This window comes from Polypterus senegalus, chromosome 17 (assembly GCF_016835505.1).
Source record: "Polypterus senegalus isolate Bchr_013 chromosome 17, ASM1683550v1, whole genome shotgun sequence".
Classification (NCBI taxonomy): Eukaryota; Metazoa; Chordata; class Cladistia; order Polypteriformes; family Polypteridae; genus Polypterus; species Polypterus senegalus.
In genome coordinates, this window is record NC_053170.1 from 14,671,699 (window position 1) to 14,699,555 (window position 27,857).

At 38.8% G+C, this 27,857-nt stretch overlaps 1 protein-coding gene across 1 annotated transcript; it reads right to left on the reverse strand.

Annotated features, from left to right (window-relative positions):
• cdk5rap3 (CDK5 regulatory subunit associated protein 3) lies at positions 1-27,835 on the reverse strand. The gene is made up of 14 exons (XM_039739569.1): positions 27,716-27,835; positions 23,557-23,602; positions 22,905-23,036; positions 14,652-14,752; positions 13,476-13,524; positions 13,211-13,389; positions 12,944-13,080; positions 12,702-12,849; positions 11,843-11,944; positions 11,637-11,718; positions 6,278-6,366; positions 4,756-4,961; positions 1,356-1,527; positions 1-826 (listed from the first exon to the last, which is right to left on the reverse strand). Exons 1-14 carry the CDS (start codon positions 27,719-27,721, stop codon positions 761-763), a joined length of 1,515 nt encoding a protein of 504 aa, XP_039595503.1. The 5' UTR covers positions 27,722-27,835; the 3' UTR covers positions 1-760.
• Positions 27,836-27,857: the final 22 nt, after the last annotated feature.

The window sequence follows — 27,857 nt, forward strand, 5'->3', positions numbered from 1 at the left end:
TGATGTGGCATTTTGATTTTATTTAAAAATATCCTCAAACAATACAGTATGACGCTAAGCCAAAAGTGCGGAACTCAAACACAAAATAGATATGTCTTTGGGACAAACAAGGGCATGATTTGGAAAAAAAATATATCATCAGTTTTATTTTTTACATTACAATGTTCCCCAAACATATTCTTTTAAAGTCTAACATACTTAGTTATTTATTAATTTATTATTGATGGCCTACCAAAGTAATTTAGCCTCAATTATAAGCTGGGAACGGAAAAATAATCACAAAACCCCACAAACAACCTTTAATGAGATATGCATGTGAAATGGCAGTTTTGAAATGAGATGACAGCCCATTAAGTCAACTTTAAGTACAGACGTTGCCAAAACCAAGATAAAGTCTCTGAGTAAAAGTAGATACCTATAAAGCAACATAAGGACAACGACATGTGACAGTGTCACAGGTCAAAAAGTCGAAGTTCAGATCTTAAAAAGAAAACAGCATTGTTCCATCCATCTAATCAAAGTGTGTTACAATTATTATTTGCACAAGATAGACTCAAGGTCAAGGTGCATGATAACAACCTCCTGTAAAGAGAAAGGAGTGCAAACTCCCAAGGCTACAGATGGAGTTCATTGGGCACAAAACTTGTTACTCAAAGACCTTCCAGCTGCGGGCCATGACTGAGTCCTGTCATCACATTCTCCACAGTTGTGGTGGGGTTTAAGTGAAAGTCAAAATGCACATATAGTGGAAGAGGAACTTCTACATTGCGACTCCCATCAGATTGACTGGCCGGTTGTTGTAGCGACGAGATATGTCAGCTTCAATCTGTAAGGCATAAAAGGAGACACAGCAGCCATGGTGTTTTCATTTGTGTTCCAGAAAGAGAAATGTGAATTGAGCCTTGCAGTGGGTAGCATTGTAATGGTCCAATGTAACTTACAAATTAATTGTAAATGAATAAATCAATTAATACATGAATTCAGTCATTTAAAAAATTAATTATTAAAATTATTTTCCAAAATTATAAATGAATTAGGAAATTGATTAACTAATTTGAGAATGCACTTATTATTAATTCATTTTACTCTTAATGCTGCATACTGCTGAAAATGTCAATAAAGCTGAAATGAACAACAGGGCCAGAGATGTGGCAGTTTTCAGCTGAATTAATAACATTACAGTTACAGTGACATTTAGCAAAATTACTTCTCCTTAAAACAGAAGGGTTTCTTCTTTTTGCCTCTTATTTTTAGATTTATGTTAAGCTCTTACTGTTTATAAAAGTAAGACTATTACAAACAGATCCTGTTTATATATGTGGCATGTGAAGCCCACTCCCAAAGGCCCGTCTTACCTGTTTCTGCAGCTCCCTGGTCCTCTTGATCAGCTGATCCAGCTGAGGCTCCAGTTTTGCTTGCTCAGCGAGAGCCTCTTGTCCTTTCTCTACCATTCTCTGTTGCTTGAGAACCAAAATATCAGCTTGTTTCATTTTCTGTTGCAGAATATCTGTCACCCGGTCCACATACCTGATAGAAGAGGACAGCCAGCACATGTGTGGTTTAGACTTTTATGCAGTTGCTTCAAAAATAATTTGAAACACTGGAATAGTCGTATCATTATTGTAAAACTATTTATTTTTGGTTGACTCCCTCACATTTACAGAATTTCAGCCATTACTTCATTCCCTGTCTCCCTACACAGTCATAGGTGTGGGTCGCTGCAGCTTCAATTATCTTGCTTTACTTTGTTCTGGTAAAATATTAATTTTTGTAAATATTTAGAAAAGTATCCTTCTTTTATATATTATTGATATGACCAAGTATGACAAGGAGGAAGAAAACAGAGACTTCTCCACCGAGCTTTTTTTAATTTTTAAATATTGCTTTAAGTTTCCAGGGCAAATAAACACTTGCACATCTGTGAAAAAATAGGGTTGACTTCAAAAACACCAAACACACTCTTTCACTTAATTACACACATTGTGAATGTCAGTCACCCTTATCTTCAGTTATCGAGTTAATCCTGTCAGGTTTGATATACTTCTTGAAGCACTTTCTCATCCAGGTTTTTAAAAGGTTTGGCATTTCTTTGTTTCATAACAAGCTCAATTAAACACATTAAAAGGATTTCAATGTTTAATATATAACTGAATGACAACAAATCATATTGCTTATATTAGATGTACAGACTTTCAGGGTTTTCTCACCTTTCCTATAGATTACTATGAACCTATCCATCTATGTTCTAAAACCACTGCATCCTGTGCAGAAATGTGGGGAAGCTGGAGCCTGACCCAGCAAGCATAGGGCACAATGCAGTGACAATCCTTGGACAGGGCACCAGACACCACACACACACACACACACACACACACACACACACACACACACACACACACACACACACACACACACACACACACACACACACAATGGCCAATTCAACTTCAACCAATCAACTTAACAGGCAAGTCTTTGGACTCTGGGAAGAAACCAGAACACTCGGAGGAAACTCAAGTGGACATGTGAAGAACATGCAGAGTCGATGCAGGGAGGACCTGGCACATGAACCCTTATCAAACAAGTTCAGGCAGCACTGTGCCACCCTACACAGTACTAGTGTTTTTAATTTTGTGGTGGCACCTACAGTAAATCTAAAAATACTGAAAACATTCACAAAAGGTTTTCTGATTTTTTTTTAGGTGAACCACCTATGCTAGAGATAAACACTGCCATGTTCAAATGTATTTACTAAGTTCTTATAAATAATGTACCACATTCTCAAACACAACGGTGGGAATTAACTAGAGGTATGTTCAAGCATTTCTTCACATAAAACATTGTGGGAATCTAAAACAAACTACAGAGTCATAAAGGTGAAGAAAAGACCTTGACAACATTTAAAAATAACCTGGTAGAAATGTTGCCAAAGCTTAGTTATTAGTTATTAGCTAAGCAAACAAGCTTGATAGACTGAATGATTTATTTTTGTTTGCAGAATTCTTGTATTTGTGCCTATTTGTCACTTTAAAACAAAAATACCCAGAAAAGAGATATATCCTTAACAAGGACAATACTAAAAAGAGACAAGAGGCCTCCAAAAAGTTAAACCGTGACAGCAATTCATTTCTTTCCGTCTCTCCACTGTAAAAAAACAAAAAAAACAAACAGCCTCACACTGTTTCAGGGCGGTGCCAAGGTGTCACCTGCTACACTCGGGTCCCAAATCAAGTGGTCTGTCGTGTGGTGGGTGCGGCGATGCGCTATCAGCACGTGCTCCAACCTCTCTCTCTCTCTCTGAATGTGAATTCAAATTTATGTCTACTGAATCAAAATGGACGTTAGTTAAGTGTTTGGGCCAAATGTTTCAGAAATATAACTATTGCTGTATATGAAGCTTTTGCTCCCGGTCAGCTTACACGATCAGGATATATTGCAAGTATCAGCAGACAAAGCACAGATGCACTGACTGAAAACTTTAAGCAGTACACATTTCCCCTTAAACCAAAATATATCCACTCATCTTCTGAAACCGCTTAATTCAATAACCCTGTTGGTAGTATCAGGTGTAAGGCAAAAAACAAAGATGGAAAACTCAAAACACAGAGCTCAGTCAAAGGTCAGAACTGCCTTCATTGTAAGAATCTGACTGACTGAACCAGCAATTACTAAGTATCCCCAGGGAGTGTGTCTGGAAACCCTTGCTTTAGAGTGCTGTCTGCAGTTTTGTTCACCGAATTACAGAAAAGATATATATTTTATTTATTGATATTATTAAACTACCGTGTTATGGGGGCTCAGAAGTTTATCCAAGTAGTATCAGGTATAAGGTAAGACCCAACTGCAGAAAGACAAACAAGCTGAACATAAGGCACATTCACACACATACATATCCACACACTTACAATGGGCCAGTTCAAGGTTGCCAATCATTCTGTACGGTTTTAGACTGTTAGGCAAAACCTGAGTAACCATTTAAAAGCCACATGAACACAGGGACATTGCGCAGTCCCTACAGAGATCCTGACTGACTAGGCGATTGAACCTTTGAGGGCAGCGAGGCAGCCGAGTTAAAACTGTGAATCACTCTATGGCACCTTCTGATTTGTTTTTATTTTTGTATCACACTTTGATGTTATAGGATGTCTTGTTTTCTTTGCATAGTGTCTGTGATAGCGTAGTTTGTGAAATGCTTTACAGAAATTAAAAATTAACTGACAGAATTTGTGCACAGCGCAAAAGTCAGTACAAGTCTGATGTAGAAGTTTTTTGTCAGAATGGATAGGAGCACAGAAAGCTACTATTTTTGAAATAAATTAAGGCATTAGAAAAGCGAATCCTATCAATAACCTAAAACTCTGCAATACATAAGGCACTGAAGGACATTTAATGAAACCTAAATGGAAATGTATTTACTACAGAAAACAAGAGGCATCTCTTGGACGTGGAAGGTGATGTGACCCCATCCTGTTGTAACAAATTCCCTATCAACTTCTGAGAAACAAATGAATGAAATGCTTGTATCAGCAAGCTTCCAGCTAAATAAGAGTGATGATTATGTGTAAACCTTCTTACTTAAAGTATGAAGGTGCTTGTATAATGTGAAAAGATTCTTAAAAGCCACACCTTCTTGTTACAAAGACTGTATTCCCCTACACCTGAGCCTATTGTGTTTTTTGCAAAAGACAACCCAGATTAGCTTGTCTTATTTTACAGCGTTCTCTCTGACATGTTTTTTATGTTACTTTCACTTACCGGGGGGAGGCTAGGATCATAAACAGGTGCTGCATCTTCTTAGTGGTAAGCCTTTCAATCATGCTCCTAACTTGCACCAGCATGGCTAACACTTTGTCTCGAGTCTGGCTCTGGATAACAGAAGGAGCCAGCTGGAACTGACTCATGGACACCACATCCCCTTCCTCACTCATCTCAGTAAGCCGCTGTGATAAGAATGTCTCCAGCTGCCAAGTCAAAGGGAAGAGGAGTAGAATGACAGAATGAGTGAAGGGGGGCAGAGGGGCTTTAGTCTTTTAACATTTTTATTTTATTCAAAGCCCTGTTCGGCTTCAGTGCACTTTGATGTCACGCTAGAGAAAGCAAATAAATTTAAAAGGTTAGTGTGACAGCTGAGGTCACCAAATAAAAGACTTAATTACCAAAATTATAGCCAGAACAAAGACATCAGGCAGTAACCAAGTTTGACATTGCTTCATATAATACTGTTACACTAAGATTTAATAAGCAGCTTAAATGTGACAATGAAATCACAGCAAATGTTTGTGGCTTTTATAAATAAAGTGCTCCCAGTGTAGTAAACACATTGGTAACAAATGTCCACAAACACAAACAGCGATATACTTTGGAATAAAGACAGGGCTTAAATAATAATAATAATAATTCTTTACATTTATAAAGAGCTTTTCTCGCTATTCAAAGTACTAGATGACAGTAGTCTGCTGCAAAAACAGGGAAAAATATACAACATTTAATAAAAACTGACATAAGGTAATCCCAAATCTTTCAAAACTAGCCATAGCAGCATGCAGGCTGTAATATCAGCCAGGTGCACACCTCTAACGGCTGTAAGCGCAAAATAAAAATAAATAAATGACTAGTATGATTACAGGGGTCTACATATATATGTAATGTGTATGCTTAAATGCTTGATGTACAAATGTTTACTGTATATGCTTATGTGATTGAATAATATATATATATATATAATCAGAAAATACCTATTATACACAGTTTTTTGAGTTAACAATTGGTCTTCACTGGGAATTAGTTTTCCTTGCTTTTCTGTTTCATGAACTTATACTTTGCTCTCAAGGCTACTGTAGACCAAGTAACATATGCTTGGCCATGTGTACAAACTGGAGACCAAAATATCTAAAGTTTGCCAAGCAACACGGAGGTGAAGTAAATGGCAAAGGTGCTTGCACACAGAAATATAGTACAAAAATAAATGCTGTAATATGGTTAACACACACACATCTGCATCAAAATTAAAATCTGAATTCTTTACACAGGTTGTCTAAATTGGAGTTTCTGCTGTGTGTTTATTACTATGTATATATTCACTGCTGTCACTTCCACATGTTGCATAGTTTTATGGTATATGTTGCTTGAGAATACAAATGTGAGATTCACATTTGTCATCCATGTACTATACATAAGGAAAAGTATTCCTCATGTGCTTTTTGTTAAATCTGTGAACCAGCGTACATTGCTTTTTTGGCCGGTTTCTCTGTACAGCGTGGCAGTAGATGTACTTTACCTCCATGAGTTCATCAATAAACTGGTTCCTGGTTTGTGAGTATTCCAGAAGAGTGAGGGCATCCTCTCCACAGGCTAACCCTTCAGGAGCTGAAAATGAGAAATAAATCAACACTGACTGTATGACAGTATGTCAGTTTTTCATTTATTAAAAAAAAAGGAAATTGTCTAAAGTTCAAAACGAGTACGCATCTTTGAAGTGCTTTCTGGCCATTTTACAAATATGAAACTGCATACAAAAAGTGTTTTTTTTTTAACTGTATAAACTGCAGAGTAATGCAATGATTTAAATTACTATTACTGTTTAGTTGTATCACATCTTCTACAAAATTTGTTCTCGCTACAAACTTAAAATCCTAGAAGTTGAAGAACTACAAAAAAACAAAGAGATGAAACTTTAGGGCTACCAGAGATTATTGCTTTTAAACAAAGAGTGTGTTTTTGATAAGCTGCATATTGATGATGGAGTACCAGTCAGCAATAGTCTGAAAAATGGCAGTTGCAGCCTGAATCACTTAGTAGTTAATGTTGAGGGCTCTATTCCCACCCCTCATTTATGTCTACTATCTATATACAGTTTTATTGAAACTGTCCTTAAAGCTAAAATGGCTTACATTTTGTTCACTTTGAACAGCACCACACAAAATAAGGGCTTCTTTAAAGCTACATGAATAACTACTTAATAAACTTAAACGCTGTCAGTATTCAATAGCTCATTTGCTTGCTTCTCAATATAAAATCAAGCAGTCTGGCATAGTTACTAAATTTTGCCAAATGTGAATACGCACATTTAAACCCAAAAACTTAAAGGCTGAGAAAGAGCACAATATGGTATTTCTACAAGGAACACCAGAGGAAAAATAAACAAAAAAGGTATGTTTTACTACCACCTTGTGGAAAAAGTGTGTGCTGCTTCAGAGCCCCAAATCAGTTACTTGCTAAGGAAACCAAAATATCAAACTGAACGATTTAGTGCAAGTTTTACAACGATAAATCTAATAATAAACCACAACAAACAAACAAATAAATAAATACATACAAAAATAACAGGAATGCATAGATGGTCTTTATAAAAAGATCTTTTGAAAAAGGCACCATCTAGTGGTCAATTGTAGAGAATTACTTCAGTAACAAGACTTCACTATATGATTAGTTTGGGACATAAATCAGTGTGGCAGTAGCCCATGACAAACAACACTGTGATGAAGGAAGATATAAATATATTTGCTCTTACAATAAACGATAAAATCTAAGTGTATCCTTTTATAAGGAAGGTATTTGCAAACAGTTCGTCAACATAAGAATGTTACTCCAGTTATTCATCTTTCTGCTCAATCATTTCAATGCATTCCAGGATTACAGGTACCTGGAATTAATTTCAACAAAAATGAAGTGCAATTTGGGAACCAAACTGGGATGGGATGCCTGTGCATGGCAAGGAGGACAGCATGCACACTAACAAGAAAAGCTAAATGCAAATGGGGTGATATACAAAATGCTGAATATATTAAAATTATCCTAATATTCTCAAACCTGCTTTTGAAGACATACTCTATCCAGGTAATGCTGGTTGCAAAGCATGAACCAAACCTGGATAGTGTGGCTATCCATCACAGGGCACACACAGTCACACTAGGCAATTTAAAGATACAGATAAACCTAATACCAAGAGAAGGAAACACCCACAGATCTGTGAAGAGCAATCAAACTCTATACAGACAATATCTAGGTGTGATTCAAACCCAGGTCATGGTGCAAACACGGGTACACTGCTGAATATACTGCTCTATTAAAAAAGGACCACCTAAGTTCATCCATACTGATGTAGTAAACTAAAAAATGTCAGTAAGGATGTCCTAGGACATATCAATGTCAGTGCCTATAACAAAGAGAATAAGGCTACACGTATCTGAATTTTAGAGGTATACATTTGGGCTGATTTATGAAGAATTGTCATCTGATTGACGTTACTTCTGGACTATAATCCTTGACTCTTTTGTTACAGTAACCTTGTATAAGACTGCACAGTTATATGATTCACAATAACCAGATGAATTTGGGTCTGTTGTGAAACACGCAGATCTCTCTCTCTCTCTCTATATATATATATATATATATATATATATATATATATATATATATATATATATATATATATAAAAATCCAACGTCTGTCTGTCTGCTTTTCACGTGAGAACTACTTAATGGATTTAGATCAGGTTTTTTTCTATAATTTGCTTGAACATTCTGGGTGATTTTGCGACTTCTCTCATCACGCTAAATATCATATTTCAGTTGTGGCAGAGATTTATTCGCGCTAACCTGAGAGAGCGGCTGCGGGCCAAGGGGAGGTGAAAGTGTGATGTAAGGAGTGGGGAGCAAGGCGGGGCCCTCCTCACTCACGCGCAAGCCTCTGTTCGAGTCGGCCTACCTTTCACAACATTTTGGAGTGTACCTTGTCTCCACTTAGCTAGTGATACCTGTTTGTTTATTGATTTTTAAAGTTTGTCGTATTCCACTGCTATGTGGGCAGAGCCGCGGGGGACACTAGTCATATATAAAATTGGGCCACTGACCAAGTCTTCTTGGAAAGGATGAATCAGTGCTGGGAATCACGAAAACGGTTGCAAACTCTCAACAATGATCATGGAATTTTAAGCATTAAGGCTTGTGAGTTTATATACGTAAACCACCAGGGAACAAATTCAGACTTGGAGGACAGCAATGGCCTCAGACATTATTTGACAATCAGCAGTCACACTAAGCTTGTGATGGACCTCCTTGCAAATTCTGCTTGATGATGACCTCTTTCTGCATTTAAAAGAACCACAGTCATAGTAAATTTTGACTTTCCACAGAATACCAACTCAAACTTGTTTAGTGTTTGAAAGGATAGACTAAATTCACTTAGCTTAGCGTCTGCCATATTACTTGTGATGAGAGGACACACATATTAAAGCCCTCTATTTCCCTTTCCGACTTGGGAATCTTAAGGGCATTAACTCTCTCAGAGCATTTAATGACAAAGGACTCTGTAGGTTTCAGTCACTGAGTTCCTCGTTCCCTATTCCGTGCTCCTCCTTTTTCTTTTATCTCTAACTGAGGTCAATCCTAAGGACACGCGGAGTCTCTATCACCCCCTCTTTGTCTATATCCTTTTTCTGGATTTTCCTATTCCATTTCTCCCCATAAGAAACCAGTAGCCACCATTCAATCTCACGTTGACCATCCATCTCATGTTAACATATCCTGGAGTACTGTTTTTAAAATGATAAAATTCTTCAAAAATCATAATCTTCAACATACAGTTTCAGGTTGTGCACTGAATGTATTTTACTTCCCATAACTGTTTTACTATGGGCCTTATCCCAATCCCTGTCATAAATTCTGTTTACTAAATGTTTCTGACCCATTTCTCCACAAGTTTTGGAGCGGGGTCTTCTGTTTCCCTGATTAGTTCTTTGTTGACATTTCTCTTTCTTAAGTGCTTTTCCCCTCACATCTTTCTACTCCTTTATCTTTAATTTCTTTAGTGGGTCTCTTTTGCACTAATGCTGCAAAGCTGGCTGTGGCCTCCCACTGGACAATGACTAACGTCCTTGGGTTTGAGCACTGGAAACCATCTTTTTATAGCTTAACTCTTCCGCAACTTTCAGCCATGAAAATGAATGGCCACTCAGGTATTAACAGTGATCCTTCGCTATATCACGCTTCGACTTTCGCAGCTTCACTCCATCACGGATTTTAAATGTAAGCATATCTAAATATATATCACGGATTTTTCGCTGGTTCGCGGATTTCTGTGTACAGTGGGTCTTTTAATTTATGGTACACGCTTCCTCAGTTGGTTTGCCCAGTTGATTTCATACAAGGGACGCTATTGGCAGATGGCTGAGAAGCTACCCAATCAGAGTACGTATTATGTATTAAATAAAACTTCTCAATGATATATGATATGCTTCCCGCGCGGAGCTTCACATACTTGAAAGCCCGAACAGCACGTATTGATTTTTGATTGTTTGCTTTTCTCTGTCTCTCTCTCACTCTCTCTGACATTCTCTGCTCTTGACGGAGGGGGTGTGAGCAGAGCGGCTGTTTGATACAGACGTTCCTCTAAAAAATGCTGATAGGCTACCTTCACATTGCTCCCTTCCTTGCAGCTGCTTTGTCCGGCGGTGCTTCGCATACTTAAAAGCCCGAACAGACAGCCCTATTGATTTTTGATTGTTTGCTTTTCGCTCTCTGTCCCTCACTCTCTGACATTCTCTGCTGTTGACGCGCACTCCTTTGAAGAGGAAGATATGTTTGCATTCTTTTAATTGTGAGACGGAACGGTCATCTCTGTCTTGTCATGAAGCACAGTTTAAACTTTTGACTAAAGGGTGTTATTTCATGTCTAGAGGGTTCTAATAATGTTAAAAAAATGTATTTATAAGGTCGTAAACAGGTTTTCTATGCTCTAACTGTGAAAATATTCGATTTATAAATAAAGAATCCTACTTTATTCATTTATCGCGGTACAGTCTGGAACGGATTAACCACAATAAACGAGGGTTTACTGTAATACTAATAAATGGCAACCTGTAGTCGATCAGGTATACCACACAGAAGTAAAAGGGAGAATTCCTTTAAGGCCTGTCTGTTTTGTTAATTTCAAATAAAATCTCCCCATTTAATGTGGCACTGCAAGCTCTGAATTTCTATGCACTTTTCAATGAAATTCTTAGCACTCACAGGATAGGGGACTGTGAAGGTGGGGACATCAGGGAGTCTATTGTTGTGTACAGTTCAAAATGAATTATGTTAGCTTATACCGGCTTTGTTTTTTTTTTTTTCTTCCAATAAGAATATGATGACGAAAAAAGTAAATTATACTGTTCAGCATCTCTGAATTGTACAAGCTGTGTCCTAATGAGCATAAAACAGATTATTTACTTTGAAAGTCAAAAGACATTCACTACTAAATCAGCTACCAATACATCTACAAAACCAACTTTATTCCCATCCCAGCATAACACTATATTTAAAAGAACAGTACTGGATCACCACAATAGAATTAAATAAGGGGCAGCTGGAGTAACATTATGTCCTTGAACCAGGTGATAACTCGATCATCCAAAATAAGTCCAAACAAACACTTAGAGAGAAAGCAAATCAACTAGAAGGCAACCAGGCCCAGACTTGATCTTTTGTCCTACGATTTGTTGTGTTAGGTGACAACACTAACATTGGCTCATCATGAGTTTCCTTCAAAAACCTAAACACCTAAAAGACTGTAAAACTACAGCAATTCTTAAAATAATTTTATAAAAGCAAAATCCACCAAAACAGAGTAAATTTAAATAAAGAAAACAGCTTACAGTTTATGCCCACGTCCAGTACCTCGATCTCCACAGTGCTATCTTTCTCATCTCCCAAAGTTATGCCTCCTATGCTTTCCTCCTGTGCAAAAGAGGAAAGTAATCACAAGTTAAAATGATATACTGTTTTTCTGTGTGGATTAAATGCACAAGTAATACAAAGTCACCTCCCGATACAGTAAAAAGTCACCATGCAGCAAACATACCGCAGTGTTTCCCCAGTCAATCCCATCTTCCTCCAAAGAAATCCCATAATCTGTCCCAACAGTAACTGCATCACCAGCACTGCCCAAGTCTCCCCAGTCAATCTAAGTGAGAAAAAAAAAAGAAAAACAAACAGGCCAGGTTGCTAGTCCATTGCAGTCTGGGTCATAGTTATGTATTAAAATTAAAATACTGTCTATTCTGTATTCCATGAGATTCTTCTATGGATATAATAATAGCAATAATAATAATATTAATAAAACATTTTGTACCTTTCCCATGCTCAAGGCATGAAAGACACTGGAGACAATGTACAGGCAAACCATATGTACAGACCTTTCTAATGCTTAATCATTTATGAGGAGTGGATTCCACTGACAGAAAACTACTCTCTATATAGCCTACTATCTAATGGAATGCCACTGTTTAATTATTCATTATGATGCACTAAAAGGTCGTCAATGTTGGGTCATCTTTGAGAGATATCCTTCTATGATGGCATTCTAGAGTCCATGTCTTGACTGCACCGCACAACACTGATCCTGGTTTGTGTTGAGTAGGCAAGAATGAACATCTAAAGGCATATTGTTTGCTACTGTTAGAAATTCAATGATAACATGATCGATGATTTGGGGGTTTTTGGCATCCATATTAAAATTATTCTGACACAATAAACAAACATAATTCATAAACGGCAGAAAGTTGTACCTGACATATATCAGTATGCAGGCACGTGTACTAATTTCTGGCTATTTCCAAAATCAACACCAATTCAATCTGAGACTCTAAAAATATGATTATCCCTTTCAAAAACACAAAAGACTCAACCCTTGTATATTTGACCGCCCTTTGAATGCTTACAGTATCCTCAGCAACAGTGTTTGTAGGTGTCCCCTCAATCAGTGGTCTGTCAATAACACTGGGTGGGCTCCCCGTTCTCCACTCATAAACGGTTGTGTTTCCTTTAAGCTGACTGTATCTCAGCATAGGTAACACTGGTTCCTCAGACCTTGAACAAGTAAAGAAAAAGACACTACAATGGTTAAAACACAAGATGATAATTACACCATTTGTAAATAATGAGACCAAACAGATGTGCCTACCATTCACACACAAAGCTGGTAAAGGCAGCGTACAGTTCAATGATCTCAGAAAGCCCCTGTGTTTCTTTGACTATGTCTGATAGAATTAAAGGCAAATCCTTCACCAGTGCTAGCAGCTCCCATTTTATGTTGTCACCCTGCATAAAACCACATTAGATATTACAAGGTAATACCCTTACATTTAACTGAAACTGAAAAGTAAATAAAGAACGCTGAAACCATTCATAAAGGCTGAGCTATTTTATTTGCTCAACAGGTTTTTCTCACCGTGATGCCATACTGCTTGCAGGAGCTGTAGAACTTGTCTCTCATATCTGCTGCCCCACTCTGGCACTCCAACTCTTTCCGGCTAAACTCCTGCTGAGCCTGCTGGCATTTACTGATTTGCTTCTTTAATGAAGGCACCTCGTAGGTCACATTGCGTACCAGCAAGCTTGACACCTCCGCTGAAGACACAAAGTTACAGGTTTTCTAATAAGGACAGGCAACCACTTTGCAATATCCTCAGTCCACACCAGAGTTTTAATCTTACCTAGATATGTGTTGTCTTTTTCATAAAGAGAAACAATTTCCTGCCAATCCTAAAAAAAAGAAGAAAAATGCAAGTAAATTAATAGTGTCATGCATCATGAAAATCACTCAGGTAATGAATGTTGAACTGTATGACGGAAAGCAGCCCAAGGTGCTCCCATTTAGGCTGAAATTGTAACAGAGTGACATCAGGAGCTGTGAATACGCAATCATGAAATCTACTGCTTCAGGGTTTCTCAGGTGCTGTAGGTTTTTCTTCCAGCCTAATTTGTTGATTAGAAGCCAGTCCTTGCCAATAACAGAGCTAATTATTTACTTTTATTACTCTCATTCTGCCATGTCAGGTTATTCCTATTTTGTTGATTTTCTTTCCTAAGAATGTCATGCAAATGTTTTATGAGCTGAAGCAACCTTCACTTTTTTCTATTGCATTTCCTTTCAAATATTTTATTGAAACAGATATGTCATGATGAACACACAGGTATAAAGAGAACACAGGTAAATGGCGAGTTGCTGGTTCCTTTATCATTTGCATGTTATTATTAACTTGCAGCTGTTTAAGAAAACAAGCAATTAAAAACAGGGAACACAATGGTATAATGGGGCACGGTGGTGCAGTAGTAGTGCTGCTGCCTCCCAGTAAAGAGACCAGGGTTTACGTACCGGGTCCTCCCAGCGTGGAGTTTGCATGTTCTCTCCGTGTTTGCATGGGTCTTCCTGGGTGCCCTGGTGTCCTCCTACTGTCTAAAGACATGCAGGTTAGGTGAACTGGCGACACTAAGTTGGTCCTAGTGTGTGAGTGTGTGCGTGTGTGTGTGTGTGTGTTTGTGCCCCGAGATGGACTGTCGCCCTGTCCAGGGTTTCTTCCTACCTTGCGTCATATTCTAGCTGGGATAGGCTCCAGTCCAACCCCAGTTCCACACCACCCCATAACCAGGGCCCTCGTCTGGATTAAATGGGTTATAAGATGACAGGACATGAAAACAGTATAAGACTAAAAGAAGCAAGTAAGAGTTGGGAACCTTGAGAAGTGCTTGAATGAAAAGCATAAAAATTGGTAATTTGCTTCAGCAGCATTAACTGTCTTCTAACTAACAAATTGGGCTAGAAGAAAAACCTGCAGTGACTGAGTGAACATGGGGATGTCTGCTGTGTTGCTCTCATGAGTTTATTTTACCTTCATTCTCTGAGAAGAATATCTTCCAAATATATTTTTAGAGGAGGCTTCTGTTCCTTTAAGGATGTCAATGATTCGTAAACAATGAAAATAGTGGATATCTGAGAAATAAGCAAACACGTGAGAATTAACTTTAGTATTATTTCAGGTTTTAGTACTGTATTTAAATCAGACAAGCAAGAATAGAAACCTGACACACCGTGATAAAAGCAGCTGATAAAGTGTGTTCCACCAAAGAATGTTGCTGCACCTTTCCCTTGTACACCTTGTGATGAAAGGTGAACTTCCTTGAATATTATTCAGAATAAAAAGAACTAGAAGAACAGTATTCTTCCCTGTAACTGAGGCATCAGATTACTGAAAACAGCAATAAAAAGAAGCAAAGCCCCCCAGTCACATAAAAACACACACAGAAATAGATCAAAATACACTAATGGGTTGCAAGCGACTTCGGCAGCAGGCCATACAGTTTGATGATATATTACAAATACCACATACAATGGAGAAATATTAGTACAAGTAACTGATAAGATAATAATTCACATGTCCATCTTTTTTCTGACATGTATCTGCCTATTAATTGTATAGTCTAATAAAGTTGTGCAATTAAGTATTTCCTATGACTTGCAGTATAACAAATAGTAAAAATATGTGCATTCATAGGTCCACAACATTATACATCCACTCCAAAGCCATTTACTAAAGTGACTTTAAAGAAAAAAAGCCATACAAATGTCAAACTTCTCCAACATGTCAGAAAGGAAATAGCAGTGCATTAGCACAGAGACAGTCTGCAAAAAATGCTCACAGTTCTGTGCTCAACATTAAGTTGCTTGCTTACATTTTCCTATTGATATTTCGGGTTAATATTAGTATATGGACTGAACACTGTGGTTAATTAACATTGGCAATTACAAACTGCATTATTGTTATGTTTTAGCCAGGGTTTATTCGGTGGATAATTATATATTCTTTTTCTGTTACTTTTGAATTATTTTTCATGTTTTATGCAATTTTTGCTAATATTATGTTTAAATATTATTGGGTTGCTTTCCTATATTCCTTGTGTTTTGTGGGTGCGTCACCGCTGCTGCCTTTATATTCTGGTGTAAGTGTTGGCCCCGACACATAATCACTGAAATTCTAGAGTGCAGGCTATTATGTATATTATTTGGATTATTTTTTAGGTTTATGAATTTTTGCTTCTGCTTTGGGGATATTTATTATTTGATTACAATTTGGACTTATTAGCTTTGGAGTACCTTTTCGGGCAAACCCTTTTAGTTCTTCTTTTGTTTATGTAAATAAAAACTTTATTTATGAAGATTCTTTTTACACCTTTTCCCCTGTAGCCAGAGGGTTTTCTGTTTATCCTCACCCTTGGGGGAGATTTTTCTTCATTGCAGAAAATATAAAGTATTTTTTTTTTAACCAGTTTCCTATTTGGGTCTGGGCAGGCCTTGAAGTCTGCCAGTTAAGTTTGGGGTATGGCTGCCTGGGGTGAGGCTTATGGAAGACAACAAGTAAACAAGCCTAGTCTGGCTTTTTTGTTTTTGAAGCCTTTGTTCTCTACTATTAAAAGTAACTTTTTTTAGCTATAAATGTTTCTTAGTTTTTACTTTGTGTTGCAACACAGTTTACCCATTGTTGTTGTAAAGCACTTTGAGCTACTTTCATGTATGAAAATGTGCTATAAATTAACAATTTGTTATTAATGCTGCTGCATTCACAATTTTAAAACTACAAAAACTGTTATACAGTAATCCCTCGCTATATCGCGCTTTGACTTTCGCGGTTTCACTCTATCGCGGATTTTAAATGTAAGTATATCTAAATATATATCATGGATTTTTGCTGGTTGCGCTTTCTGGACAATGGGTCTTTTAATTTAGGTTACATGCTTCCTCAGTTTGATTGCCCAGTTGATTTCATACAAGGGATGCTATTGGCGGTTGGCTTAAAAGCTACCCAATCAGAGCATGTATTACATATTAACTAAAACTCCTCAATGCTATAAGATATGCTTCCCGCGCTGTGCTTGTTTGGTTCTCTCTATCTTTCTCACTCTCTCTGCCTGACGGAGGGGGTGTGAGCAGAGGGGCTGTTTGCACAGAGGACACGGACGCTCCTCTACAAAATGCCGCTTTATCGCGGTGCTTCTGTATACTTAAAAGCATGTCTTGATTTTTTGATTGTTTGCTTTTCTCTCTCTCTCTGACATTTTCTGCTCCTGACAGCGCTCCTTTAAAGATAAGATATATTTGCTTTCTTTTAATTGTGAGAAAGAACTGTCATCTCTGTCTTGTAATGAAGCACAGTTTAAACGTTTGGCTAAAGGGTGTTATTTCATGTATAGAGGGCTCTAATAATGTTAACAGTGTGGGAGAGTTTATAAGGGCTTAAAATATATAACAATAACTATACAAACATATGGTTTCTACTTCGCGGATTTTCACCTATCGCGGGGGGGTCTGGAACGCAACCCCCGCGATCGAGGAGGGATTACTGTATAGAATAATACTAAAAGAGAAAAAGTTAAACATGTTGAAACGGTGTGCTTAGGAAAAAACAGAAACATCTCTATGGGGTGAAAAATAAGATAGATAGATAGATAGATAGATAGATAGATAGATAGATAGATAGATAGATAGATAGATAGATAGATAGATACTTTATTAATCCCAAGGGGAAATTCACATAATCCAGCAGCAGTATACTGATACAAAGAAACAATATTAAATTAAATAGTAATAAAAATGAAAAGAATTAAAATAAAATTAATGTTCGCATTTACTCCCCCGGGTGGAATTGAAGAGTCGCATAGTGTGGGGTCTCCTCAGTCTGTCAGTGGAGCAGGACGGTGACAAAAGTCTGTCACTGAAGCTACTCCTCTGTCTGGAGATGACACTGTTCAGTGGAATAATATATAGTATAATAAAAAACACAGGGCTAAGAGACACTAGACAAAGACCACTGTAACTGTAGTTCTACAGAAAAGTGTGGGTATGACAAGACAAAATGACATTGTTTAATGTTATTACTACTGGGTATTTGGCTTTATCTGTGTCTAAGATTACTTACCTGATCAGGACATGTTATTACAAGTGTCCACAGGTGCTTGTTATAGTTAGAGAGCCCAGGCAAATTAAATCTCCTGCTCAGGGTCATACAAGGAGGTTTAAAGTCACGTACCATAGTAACTGCAACGTACTGTCTAATACTGATGAAATAAGTTGTAAGTAAGAATGTGCCCAAGTGTCACAGCACAACTATGAATGCTACCATTTCAGTGATAGAAAACAAGTTCTGCATACTCAAAACAAGGTCACTACAACATTTTTCTAAAAGGAAGCCATCAATTTAGGGTGAAGATTGACTACAGGCGTCATGTGAACCTGTTATTACCACATATAAGAGAGCAATTCTCACATTTTTGCTTTAATCCCCAAACAGATACTCAAACAAGTGGCAGAAGCCAATCACTGATGGAATACAAAAATTCCAGCTCTATCAGATGACATTACAAAATGAAGACACAGAGCAGGTTTTTTCTGCATGTGCATACAGTATATTCCTTAGGTCCCCACAATAAATATTTGTGGCTCATAATGGGGCCAGAATTTCATTCACATGTTTGAAATTAATATGTTCACATTCACATAGTGAAACTGCATGTGAAGTTGTTTTTTAGGCATTTTTTTCACATGGATGACGACTGCTGTTTTAAATGAGCTGGCTAGAAATCTCTTTTACAAAATGTAAAATGTAATCGATTCTAAATCCTGCAAAACCTTCTGCTTTCACTTAAAATCCCCAATGACACCTGATCCTGGGTTGAGAGCTTTTGTACAACATAAACTACAGTAGCTGACAATGGCAGAGCCATGGCGTTCAAATTGTTTCTTGGGTCACACAAGACTTCTTTGGCATTTATGTTTCCAAACATTGTCCAATCAAAAGTCTCAGAGCATCCTTTCAATTCACATACGTAGCAAAGTCTACTGGGGCAAAGCTGACATCAACTCTCACAGCAGTGGGATAAAAGAGCAAAAAGTAATATAAGATAAACCCTCTTGCATTCCCTTTTGTCCCCAAAGAGGAGATAATAATGACAAATAATAAAGCAAAGCATTAGGATTTGATGTCAGCTTCCACCCACAGGTCATCTTATTGTGACTCTAAGATGAAATACAGCAGAGCCCATTTATGCAGTTTCGTTCAGTTCCCTTGAGGACTGCCATGTGGGAGGCTGAGAGCTTTTTAGTAATTAAGTCGTGCAGCAAGCTCAAGCTAAACTGCCCCCTGAAGTATTCTGGTATTTTTAGTTTTTCATTAGGATGTAATCATCACACCTACAAAAACCTTGGCCAAAATGAGTTACTACAACCAAGGTGTGAGAAATACACAGACTTCTGATTAATATTTCAGTCTCCTGTTAACCCTTTAAAGCCACCAAAAGCAAGAAAATTACAACTCTGGGATTCTCAAAAGGCACATTTTAAAAACACATCACGGTGCTATAAATCGCTTAATTGACCAGTTTTTAAGAGAGTATTCCTTCAGACAACACTTCACAAGGCGGATAAAAAGAAAGCTGCCTGCTAGTACTTCACATGTGGGGTGGGGTTACTGGCTTGATTGACAGTGGGATGGGCAGGACTAGACACTTGATTAAGAGTGTCCTTTGACAAGCCTTAAATGGATTTGTGAAATGGGAACAGAGACTTCTAGAGAAAAAGTATAAACCAGAGCCTCATGCAACCTTTATTTCAGTATTAATTCAGTAATGCTCAAGAGTGTGATGGTGTATAGCAGAAAAGTGATGGCTAATACTGATTCTGTGATACTGAAAGTATTGACATTGCAGGAGATCTCCTTAAGGTGTCTCTACTCTTCACTAACTAGAGCCCCAGCGCTTGTCAGTGGAAGGGTGGTGAACTGGTACAAGGCACACTATTAACTTAACCTGCATGATGCCTTGACCATTTTATCATTGCGCACACATGGCGTCTAAGTGCATATATCACATGAAAGTGGCTGTTCTGTGAGATACTGGTCAGGTGTGTGAGGTACTGAGACTTTTGTTTGCAGATTGTTTATGTATGCATATTCTAATTATTAGCTTTCTCTATAGCAAAGTTTCCTAACCCGTGCAGTGTGGCGGCATGGCCGAAAGCCTGCCCCCCTGCTCACCTCCTCGATGATCGCACTCGATTCACAGCTCCAGCATCAGAGGTAGATCGCAGCAGACGCTAGATGAAACCCCAACCACCGATCCGATGATTGCACTTAATTCACAGTGGCAACATTGGAGGTGGATTGTGTCCAATCTTGGATAACATCCCCAATGCCCTGCTCTGATGCTCGTGCTTGATTCACCAAAGAGGAAAAGCGATTGCGTCTGATTCATCTAACTCTCTGGTGATTGTGTGGGACCAATCATCCGCACCCTCACACTTTGACAACTGCACTCGATTCACTCAGGGGGATTACCCCACTTCCCCAACTCAGATGTGAGTGCTAAATTCATAGAAGAGGAACCCTGTGGGTCACAACCATGTGAAAAACTGGGTTGTGACTCCATGAAGAAACACTGCTCTATAGCGAATATTTTCTTTATTCTGTAGTACCCGTGTTCAACTGCTAGAGTACTGGCAGGATTCTCTGCAGCTACCAGCAACACATTACAATTAACTAAGAAGATGAAGAGCATATTAAATCTGCCAACTTCTAATCGACATACCACATTCTAGCTGCAGATATGCAAATGCGTAAATGGAAAAAAAAATACCATTTGAACATTCATATTATAAGCTGGCATGTAATTAACTTTAGGGGATTCTTTAATTTAATTTACAGATTAAAAGATTTGAGTAGTAATTTGGGTCAGTCCCTTCCTTTTAAACTTTGTTTAGCCTTTCACGCTAACTACCAGTGTGCACAGGCAGGCAATGTGGCGTACAGGTTAAGGCAAAGGGACTTTAAATCCTCAAGGTTGCTCACTCAGTTTTTCCTTTTCACTCACTGTGTCATACACTCCAAATGTAAAACATAAATATGTACAACTTTAACAAAGCTCTGAGAGCTTCGCCATGGTATTCACAACAGAAAGACACTACATAAATATATATACATGGTCAAACTTGTGAGCATGGCAGGTGTTTGCTGGTGTTGATTTGAAAGCTTAGCAGGGAAACAATCGCAAAGTGACACAGACATTCACACACTCTCTGCTTCCATCCTCAGATCAGAAGTGAAAAACATCCTCAAGAACGACCATCATTAAATTGGGCTTAAAGGTTAGAAATGCAAACTTTTTTATGCCTCTCTCTCAATGTATTGTGGTGGATGGCCGGCTTCATATTCCGGCCCTCACCCCCAGGCAGCCAGGAGGAGCTCTCCCGACAGCATGGACGGGCTCCGAATTCCAGCAGGGCCTCATGGACTATGTAGTTTTTATGCACAGCCCTGCTGGATACCTTGGGGACCACTGGGAGTCGCTGTCGGGAGGCCCGTGGACTCATATATGCCCTATTACCCGGAAGTGCGTCATAATCCCGTGACAGGAAGAAACGACGTGCCTCCGGGGTAAAGATAAGGACTATTTATCCTGACCCAGAAGGAATAAGGACTTGTGGACTGTTGGGCAGGAACACCTCCAGGTCAGGGAGTATAAAGGATTGTGGGAGCTCCCAGACGGCGAGCTGAGCTGGGAGGAAGGGTGGCTAAGTGTCTGGGTGAGGAGGATTGAGTGTATTATTGGAGTATTGTTATTTATGAGTAGTGTGGAGTGGAGGGTGCTTAGTGCACTGCATTATAAGAAAATAAAAGTGTCTTGGACTTTTACTTGGTGTTTTGAGTGGTACCTGAGAGTTCAAGAGGAGGATCAGAGCCTCTACTGCGACAGTATATACATGAATATAATATATACAATATGAATATAATATATATTATATAAAAATATCCTTAGACGCGACAAGACTTTTTGGAAGAGAGATTTTTTCAGGTCACACCCTCCTCTCAAACATTTTCAAACAGGACCACGACCTTCTCACCCCTCACTCGTGTGAATGCTTTTGTCAGACACACTTCCTGCTCCCTCAGCTCTTATACATTTTAACGTTTTCCTCGCTTTAAGTTCCCAATTAAAGAAGACGTACTATGTCCAAATCTTACTGAAGAATTGTATCACCAAGGGTTATCAGCAAAAGAAATGAGTACACGGGCAAATCTAGCATCGAGAAACGAGGAGGTCAAACAAATTAACGCCAAAAATTTCAAACGGTTTCATGGCAAATTGGTTAAATATGCTGAAACAGTTGGTGGTGAACAATAAGTTACAATATCACATAGAATATCTACAACCGTTAACAACGTCCGGTCTTCCTGTGCATGAATTACTGTAGAAAAGAAGGATGTGTCCAAGAAAGGTAATGTAGTAAATCTTCAGGGGATAACATTAGACAACAAAGGAGATCTTGATATGCCATTCATATGAAAACGTTAACAGTTTCCGGTTAGAAAAGCTTTTGAAAAGACAATCAACAAATCTCAGAGCCAAACATTCGAAAAAGTCATTTTATTTGTACGTTGCGTTGATGTATATGTGACAATTCCCATGAAAATAAAAATCTGCTTAAATTGCACATCTGCATCCCCATACGCGAGTAACAGAAGTGCAAAGAGGCTAACATGTAGCACAGGCCACACACGTTTTAATATATGCATGTAACTTTATTTTTAACCCAGATGTTAACTTCTGATTAAGTTACAAGTGATGTGAAAAGCAGTTAAGGTATAGCTATGGTGACATTCCCCTCCAAATTAGACCGTAGGACTGTTTAACTTCTGCTTACAGCCAGACATTGATAGCGTACTCAGCTAAGATCCACTTAAACCAGTACTGACAGCAGTCAGCAAGATGTTGTTTTAACACCAGTGTGTCTTTATTTGTCATGTATGTCTTGCATGGATTCTTCTGGTTTATGCAAGAAGTTTTTATATCTTCATCCTTTTAATATGAAAATGCACACTTGACTCTTTGACATATCTGAACTACTGTATAACTGAGATTGAAAGGAGCTTCAGAGAGCTGGAAAGTTTATCCTGTGTTTGCATTTTGCACAGATTTTGGTGATTACAAATCATACAGAAGCAATAAAGCCATCACTTTCCTTTTCTAAAAAAATCTTTTGTTTTTATTATTTTTGTACACACAATATGCACTATGGGAAGTTTAAATGCCACACTTACACGATCCAGACAGCAGTTGTTTAATTTCCTCATTCTCTGGCATGTCCTGAATGGCAGCATTGATCTTCTCCCGGATAGTCACCAATGACGTCTGCCATTTCAAAATGCAGTGACGCCTGTCCACCAACCAGTCTGCACAGATTAAATCAAGCGGATCCCATGTAAGTCATTTCACAATTGCATTAATCCTCATTAGCTGACCAATAGCAAAACCCCATCAATATTTTTAAAAGACTTCCACTTCAACTACTTGATCCATTAGCGCGTTTCTAATTTCTGTAACTCTTTGAGTGTCAACATGATTAGTGGTTTCCATCAACCTGCCTCAGTAAGACCACCAGACTTTTTATGCTTTTGCTTATATTTTGGGACAAGAGCTGCTCACAAAGCTACAGATAAAGTCTCACTAGCATAACAGTCTTTAAACATAAAATCACTTGGTTAGCATTTTTATATACATATACTGAGATATTGGGTCAATATACACCCTTAAATCATTTTCTAAATCACGTTGCGTTGGTCAGCATTGTACTTGTAATTAAAATTCCTTGTGCCTGCACATATTATGGGAAGAAGTCAACGTTCTTTCAGTTAATCTTTACGTGTCACTGAACTGCGAAAGTGTTAGTGCCAAATAAAAGTTGTTTCTTACCTAAGAGTTTACTGGTCTGGATGTCAATGGGAAGGTTCTGATAGTCCTGAAACAAGTAACAGTTTTTTCATTTCAATATTAAAAGTCAAACTGGCATTAATCAAATCAACTATTCATTTTTATACTGCCCTTTCATTTTTTTGGCCAAGTGTTTGCCATAAAGAGATGGCTAACACAAATGAGCACATCAGTCACTCACTCAGTCATCTCAGTCTCCATCTACTTGTTCAATAGCTATAGGTAATGTAAGTGGGCTGGGTTGGGTTGCTTTCCTGATTTCTCACTTTTTCAGTGCCTGAGCCATCATCAATATTATAGTTGAACCACAGCATATCTTATGGAACTAAATTACAATATTGTGGAAAATAAAAAACTGAATTTATTCAGAGACACTTTGACATACAGCAGTGATATAAAGTATATGAGTTTTTATATATGTATATATATATGTATATATATATATATATGTATATATGTATATATATATATATATGTGTATATATATATATATATATATATATATATATATATATATATATATATACACACACATACACACTAGCTGCATGTGGTCTTTGAGACAAAAAACAACCCAAAGACTCCTTACCAGTTTTACTATATTTGTGAACTTGGAGAGCTGGCAGTTAACTCTTAAGAATTACCCAATGCAGTGGACGCGGACCCACCTGTGCTTGCTGCCCCACTGGCATTCGTAAGAATACACTGGCGATACCATATCTTGGCTGTCTCGAGAAAATACCTCCAGATAGACAATGTTTTTAGTGAAAACATCAAGCTTTGCACTCCGTTGCTGAGGCGTTTCGTGTGCACATTGTCGAGCCGTGGCGTTTACTTCGTTTTGACGTTGTGCCTCTTCATTTGTGTTATTAGTACGACGTTGTTATTGGCGGACAGCATTTGCAGTACACAGGTGTTTCATAGCAAGGTGCATGAAGTGTCGAAAAAATGTAAGAGTGCATGCATACGCCATCTAGTGGCTGTGGTTGAGCATTAGCAAAGTAGAACAGACTGCTCCATACACACACACAGGCCTCACATACACACACATATATATATATATATATATTCACACGTGTGAACCTTGGAGTCATCTTCCTCGGTCTGTCGAGGTAAGTTGTAGCACCCTCACAGAGAGGGGGTGGGCTGTCGCTGACACTCTCCTTTCCCTTCATAGTTTTGACAGGCAGCCCCAGGATAATGCCGAACTCCTGCCATCAACCCTGAGATGGCTCCGCCCCTTCTGGTCTGCTTTTTCCATCTAAGGCGAATCGCCAAACTCAAGCCTATTCTGTCTAACCACCTCCTGGAATCAGTAATCCATGCATTCATTACGTCCCGGCTTGACTACTCAAATTCCTGCCTTTTTGGTATCAGTAAAGCCACTCTTTCTAGACTCCAACTGGCTCAAAATGCGGCTGCAAGGCTTCTAACTGGAAGTAGCAGAATCCAACACATTTCACCGATTTTAAAAACCCTACACTGGCTGCCGGTTAGATTCAGAATCGATTTTAAGATTCTCCTCCTAACCTATAAGGCATTAAACGGTCTAGCCCCCGCCTATTTGAGTGTCTTGCTCCATTGTCACAATCCCCCTCGTGTTCTTAGATCCGCAGATCAGCTGCTCCTAACCGTTCCCAAGGCACGTTTTAAAGCTCGTGGTGAAAGGGCTTTCTCCGTCTGTGCACCCAGGCTATGGAACTCCCTGCCCTTAGTGGTTAGGCGAGCCGCCACATTCAAATCTCGCCTAAAAACGCATGCACTTCTTCACATTGGCTTTTAATTCTTAATCTGTTTTATTTTCCACTTGCCTTTTGCTATTTTCTATATTTTATTTGGTCCCCTGACCTGTTTTTAGTATCTCTGTTTTAATTCTCTCTTAATGTTTGTTTTTAATATTTTGCTTTTAGTCCTGCTTGTTGTAACTGTACAGCGCTTTGGTCAGTTGTAATGCTGTGTTTTTAAGCGCTCAACAAATAAATATGGTATGGTATGGTATGGTATTGTAAAAACAAGCCTCCCCCAGAGGTTGGGGGCTCATTCAGGAACCAACCGGCAAAAAAGATGGAGCACACTTTAATATACTGTGTTGTATATTTTCCTGAAGCTGGCTGAACTGACCATGAATTTGATAGTGCTTGTGCACACAGACGCACTAAATGTGCCTACGATTAAATGGAGTAGCCCGACTGGTACCCTAAATATTCTTGCTGGCTCTCTTGCCACTGTCTATCTGTCCACCTGCCACTATATATGTATATTTAGTATGCTATATGCAGGGGTAGATCTGGGTGTATGACCAGAGCCTTGTGTCTACCAGAGGCTTTTTCACCAATCCACACTTTCCAAGCAAGATGAAATAATCTGAGTCACCGCATCGAACACAGGAGTGGGAAATACCTTATGCGCTATTAAACTGCATTGCTGAACATATATTCAGCTCTCTGATAAAGAGCTAAGCCACTTGGGTGCCTGTGAGGATCTTAATCCAGGCTTGATGCTATGTATACTTTTGTGTTTATGGTGGTATTTTTAATTATAGTCAACTGTTCTAAACAGACAGGCAAGTAAGATTTTCATAAGACAATACATTTAGGGTTTCTGTGAGTTAACACTACAATTCATCTCCAGAATTTTTTTAGATTAACCTTGATCTTATGTTCGGTTTTCCTTATCTCAAAAATGCTAGATGTTCAAGTGAGAAGTCATGCAAAATGACACCTTTTATTGGCTAACTAAAAAGATTACAGCGCGGCACGGTGGCGCAGTGGTAGCGCTGCTGCCTCGCAGTTCGCTTCCCGGGTCCTCCCTGCGTGGAGTTTGCATGTTCTCCCCGTGTCTGCGTGGGTTTCCTCCCACAATCCAAAGACATGCAGGTTAGGTGGATTGGCGATTCTACATTGGCCCTAGTGTGTGCTTGGTGTGTGGGTGTGTTTGTGTGTGTGTCCTGCGGTGGGTTGGCACCCTGCCCAGGATTGGTTCCTGCCTAGGATTGGTTCCTGCCTTGTGCCCTGTGTTGGCTGGGATTGGCTCCAGCAGACCCCCGTGACCCTGTATTCGGATTCAGCGGGTTAGAAAATGGATGGATGTATGGATGGATAAAAAGATTACAATACGTAAGCTTTCGAGGCAACTCAGGCCCCTTGCATATTGTAATCTTTTTAGTTAGCCAATTAAAGGTGTCATTTTGCTTGATTTCTCACTACATTCATAATGGCTAACACGGTACAACACCCTAGTACTACAAATGTTCAAGGTAAAGAAGACAGAACTGGAAGTGCAGCACATTGCTGGAAATGTTCTGTCAGTCCATATTAGCCGGTTTGTTCAACGCTGTGGTCTCCTGAAGAAGCAACCTGAACTTAAATGACTTACAGTGCCTGAACAAGCTTATCAGGAATGCCTGACCCATCACTGTGCTAACCCCGGACATTCTTATATGCTGTCTGAATCTTAAAAAGCGAGTTAATTCAAACAATGGCAGATGAAGTGGGTTCATTTAGACAGCAGTAATTGGCAACTAAATAACAAAAACCACTAGCTATTTAATCTGAACTTGACACCCCCTTGCTTAGACCAACCTCTGCTGGTCAGCTGGTTTGCTGGATTGTCCCCGTCTCACTAATAACAAAGTAACGCACCGTTACGTATTCTCTAACCCATATTTGCCGGGAACACAAGACGCAAGGCAGGAACCAACCCTGAACAGGGCGCCCGACTCCGAAGTGTCACCCCGCATACTGATTCACCCAGGGGACAACAGACAGCCAACATTTAACTTAACAAACGTGTAGGATATCTGGAAGGAAAACTTTATTGTCAATAGAAAAAAGTGACAACGTTCATGGCACTCTAGTGCGTGTGCGTGGACATTTGCATTAAACAACTCATCTCAACACAGGGCAGCATTGCTGACGTCTAGCATTTTAACTTGCCACACATGCTTGTGAAAAGACACGCGAATGACAATTAGTAGGACTTACAAAAAGAATAAACACTGTCAGACTTCGTTTGTATTTGTTTCATACAAGACTTTAAAAATATCGCGTTTTATATTGTGCTTCAAAGTTTTCTGAAAAGCCGCATTTTCCTTTTCATTCATTCAGTCCTCAAAGGTTGAAATAAGACACACAGATCATACCTGCATGACGATCAGACCAGATTTTGACGATTTATAAAAGTATCATTAAGCCAGCCCTTTTCGGTGTCGCCGGAGTTTACGCGACTCTATGACGTTGCCGATTGACGATGATGATGGCCAATCAACTAGCACAATGCGTGAC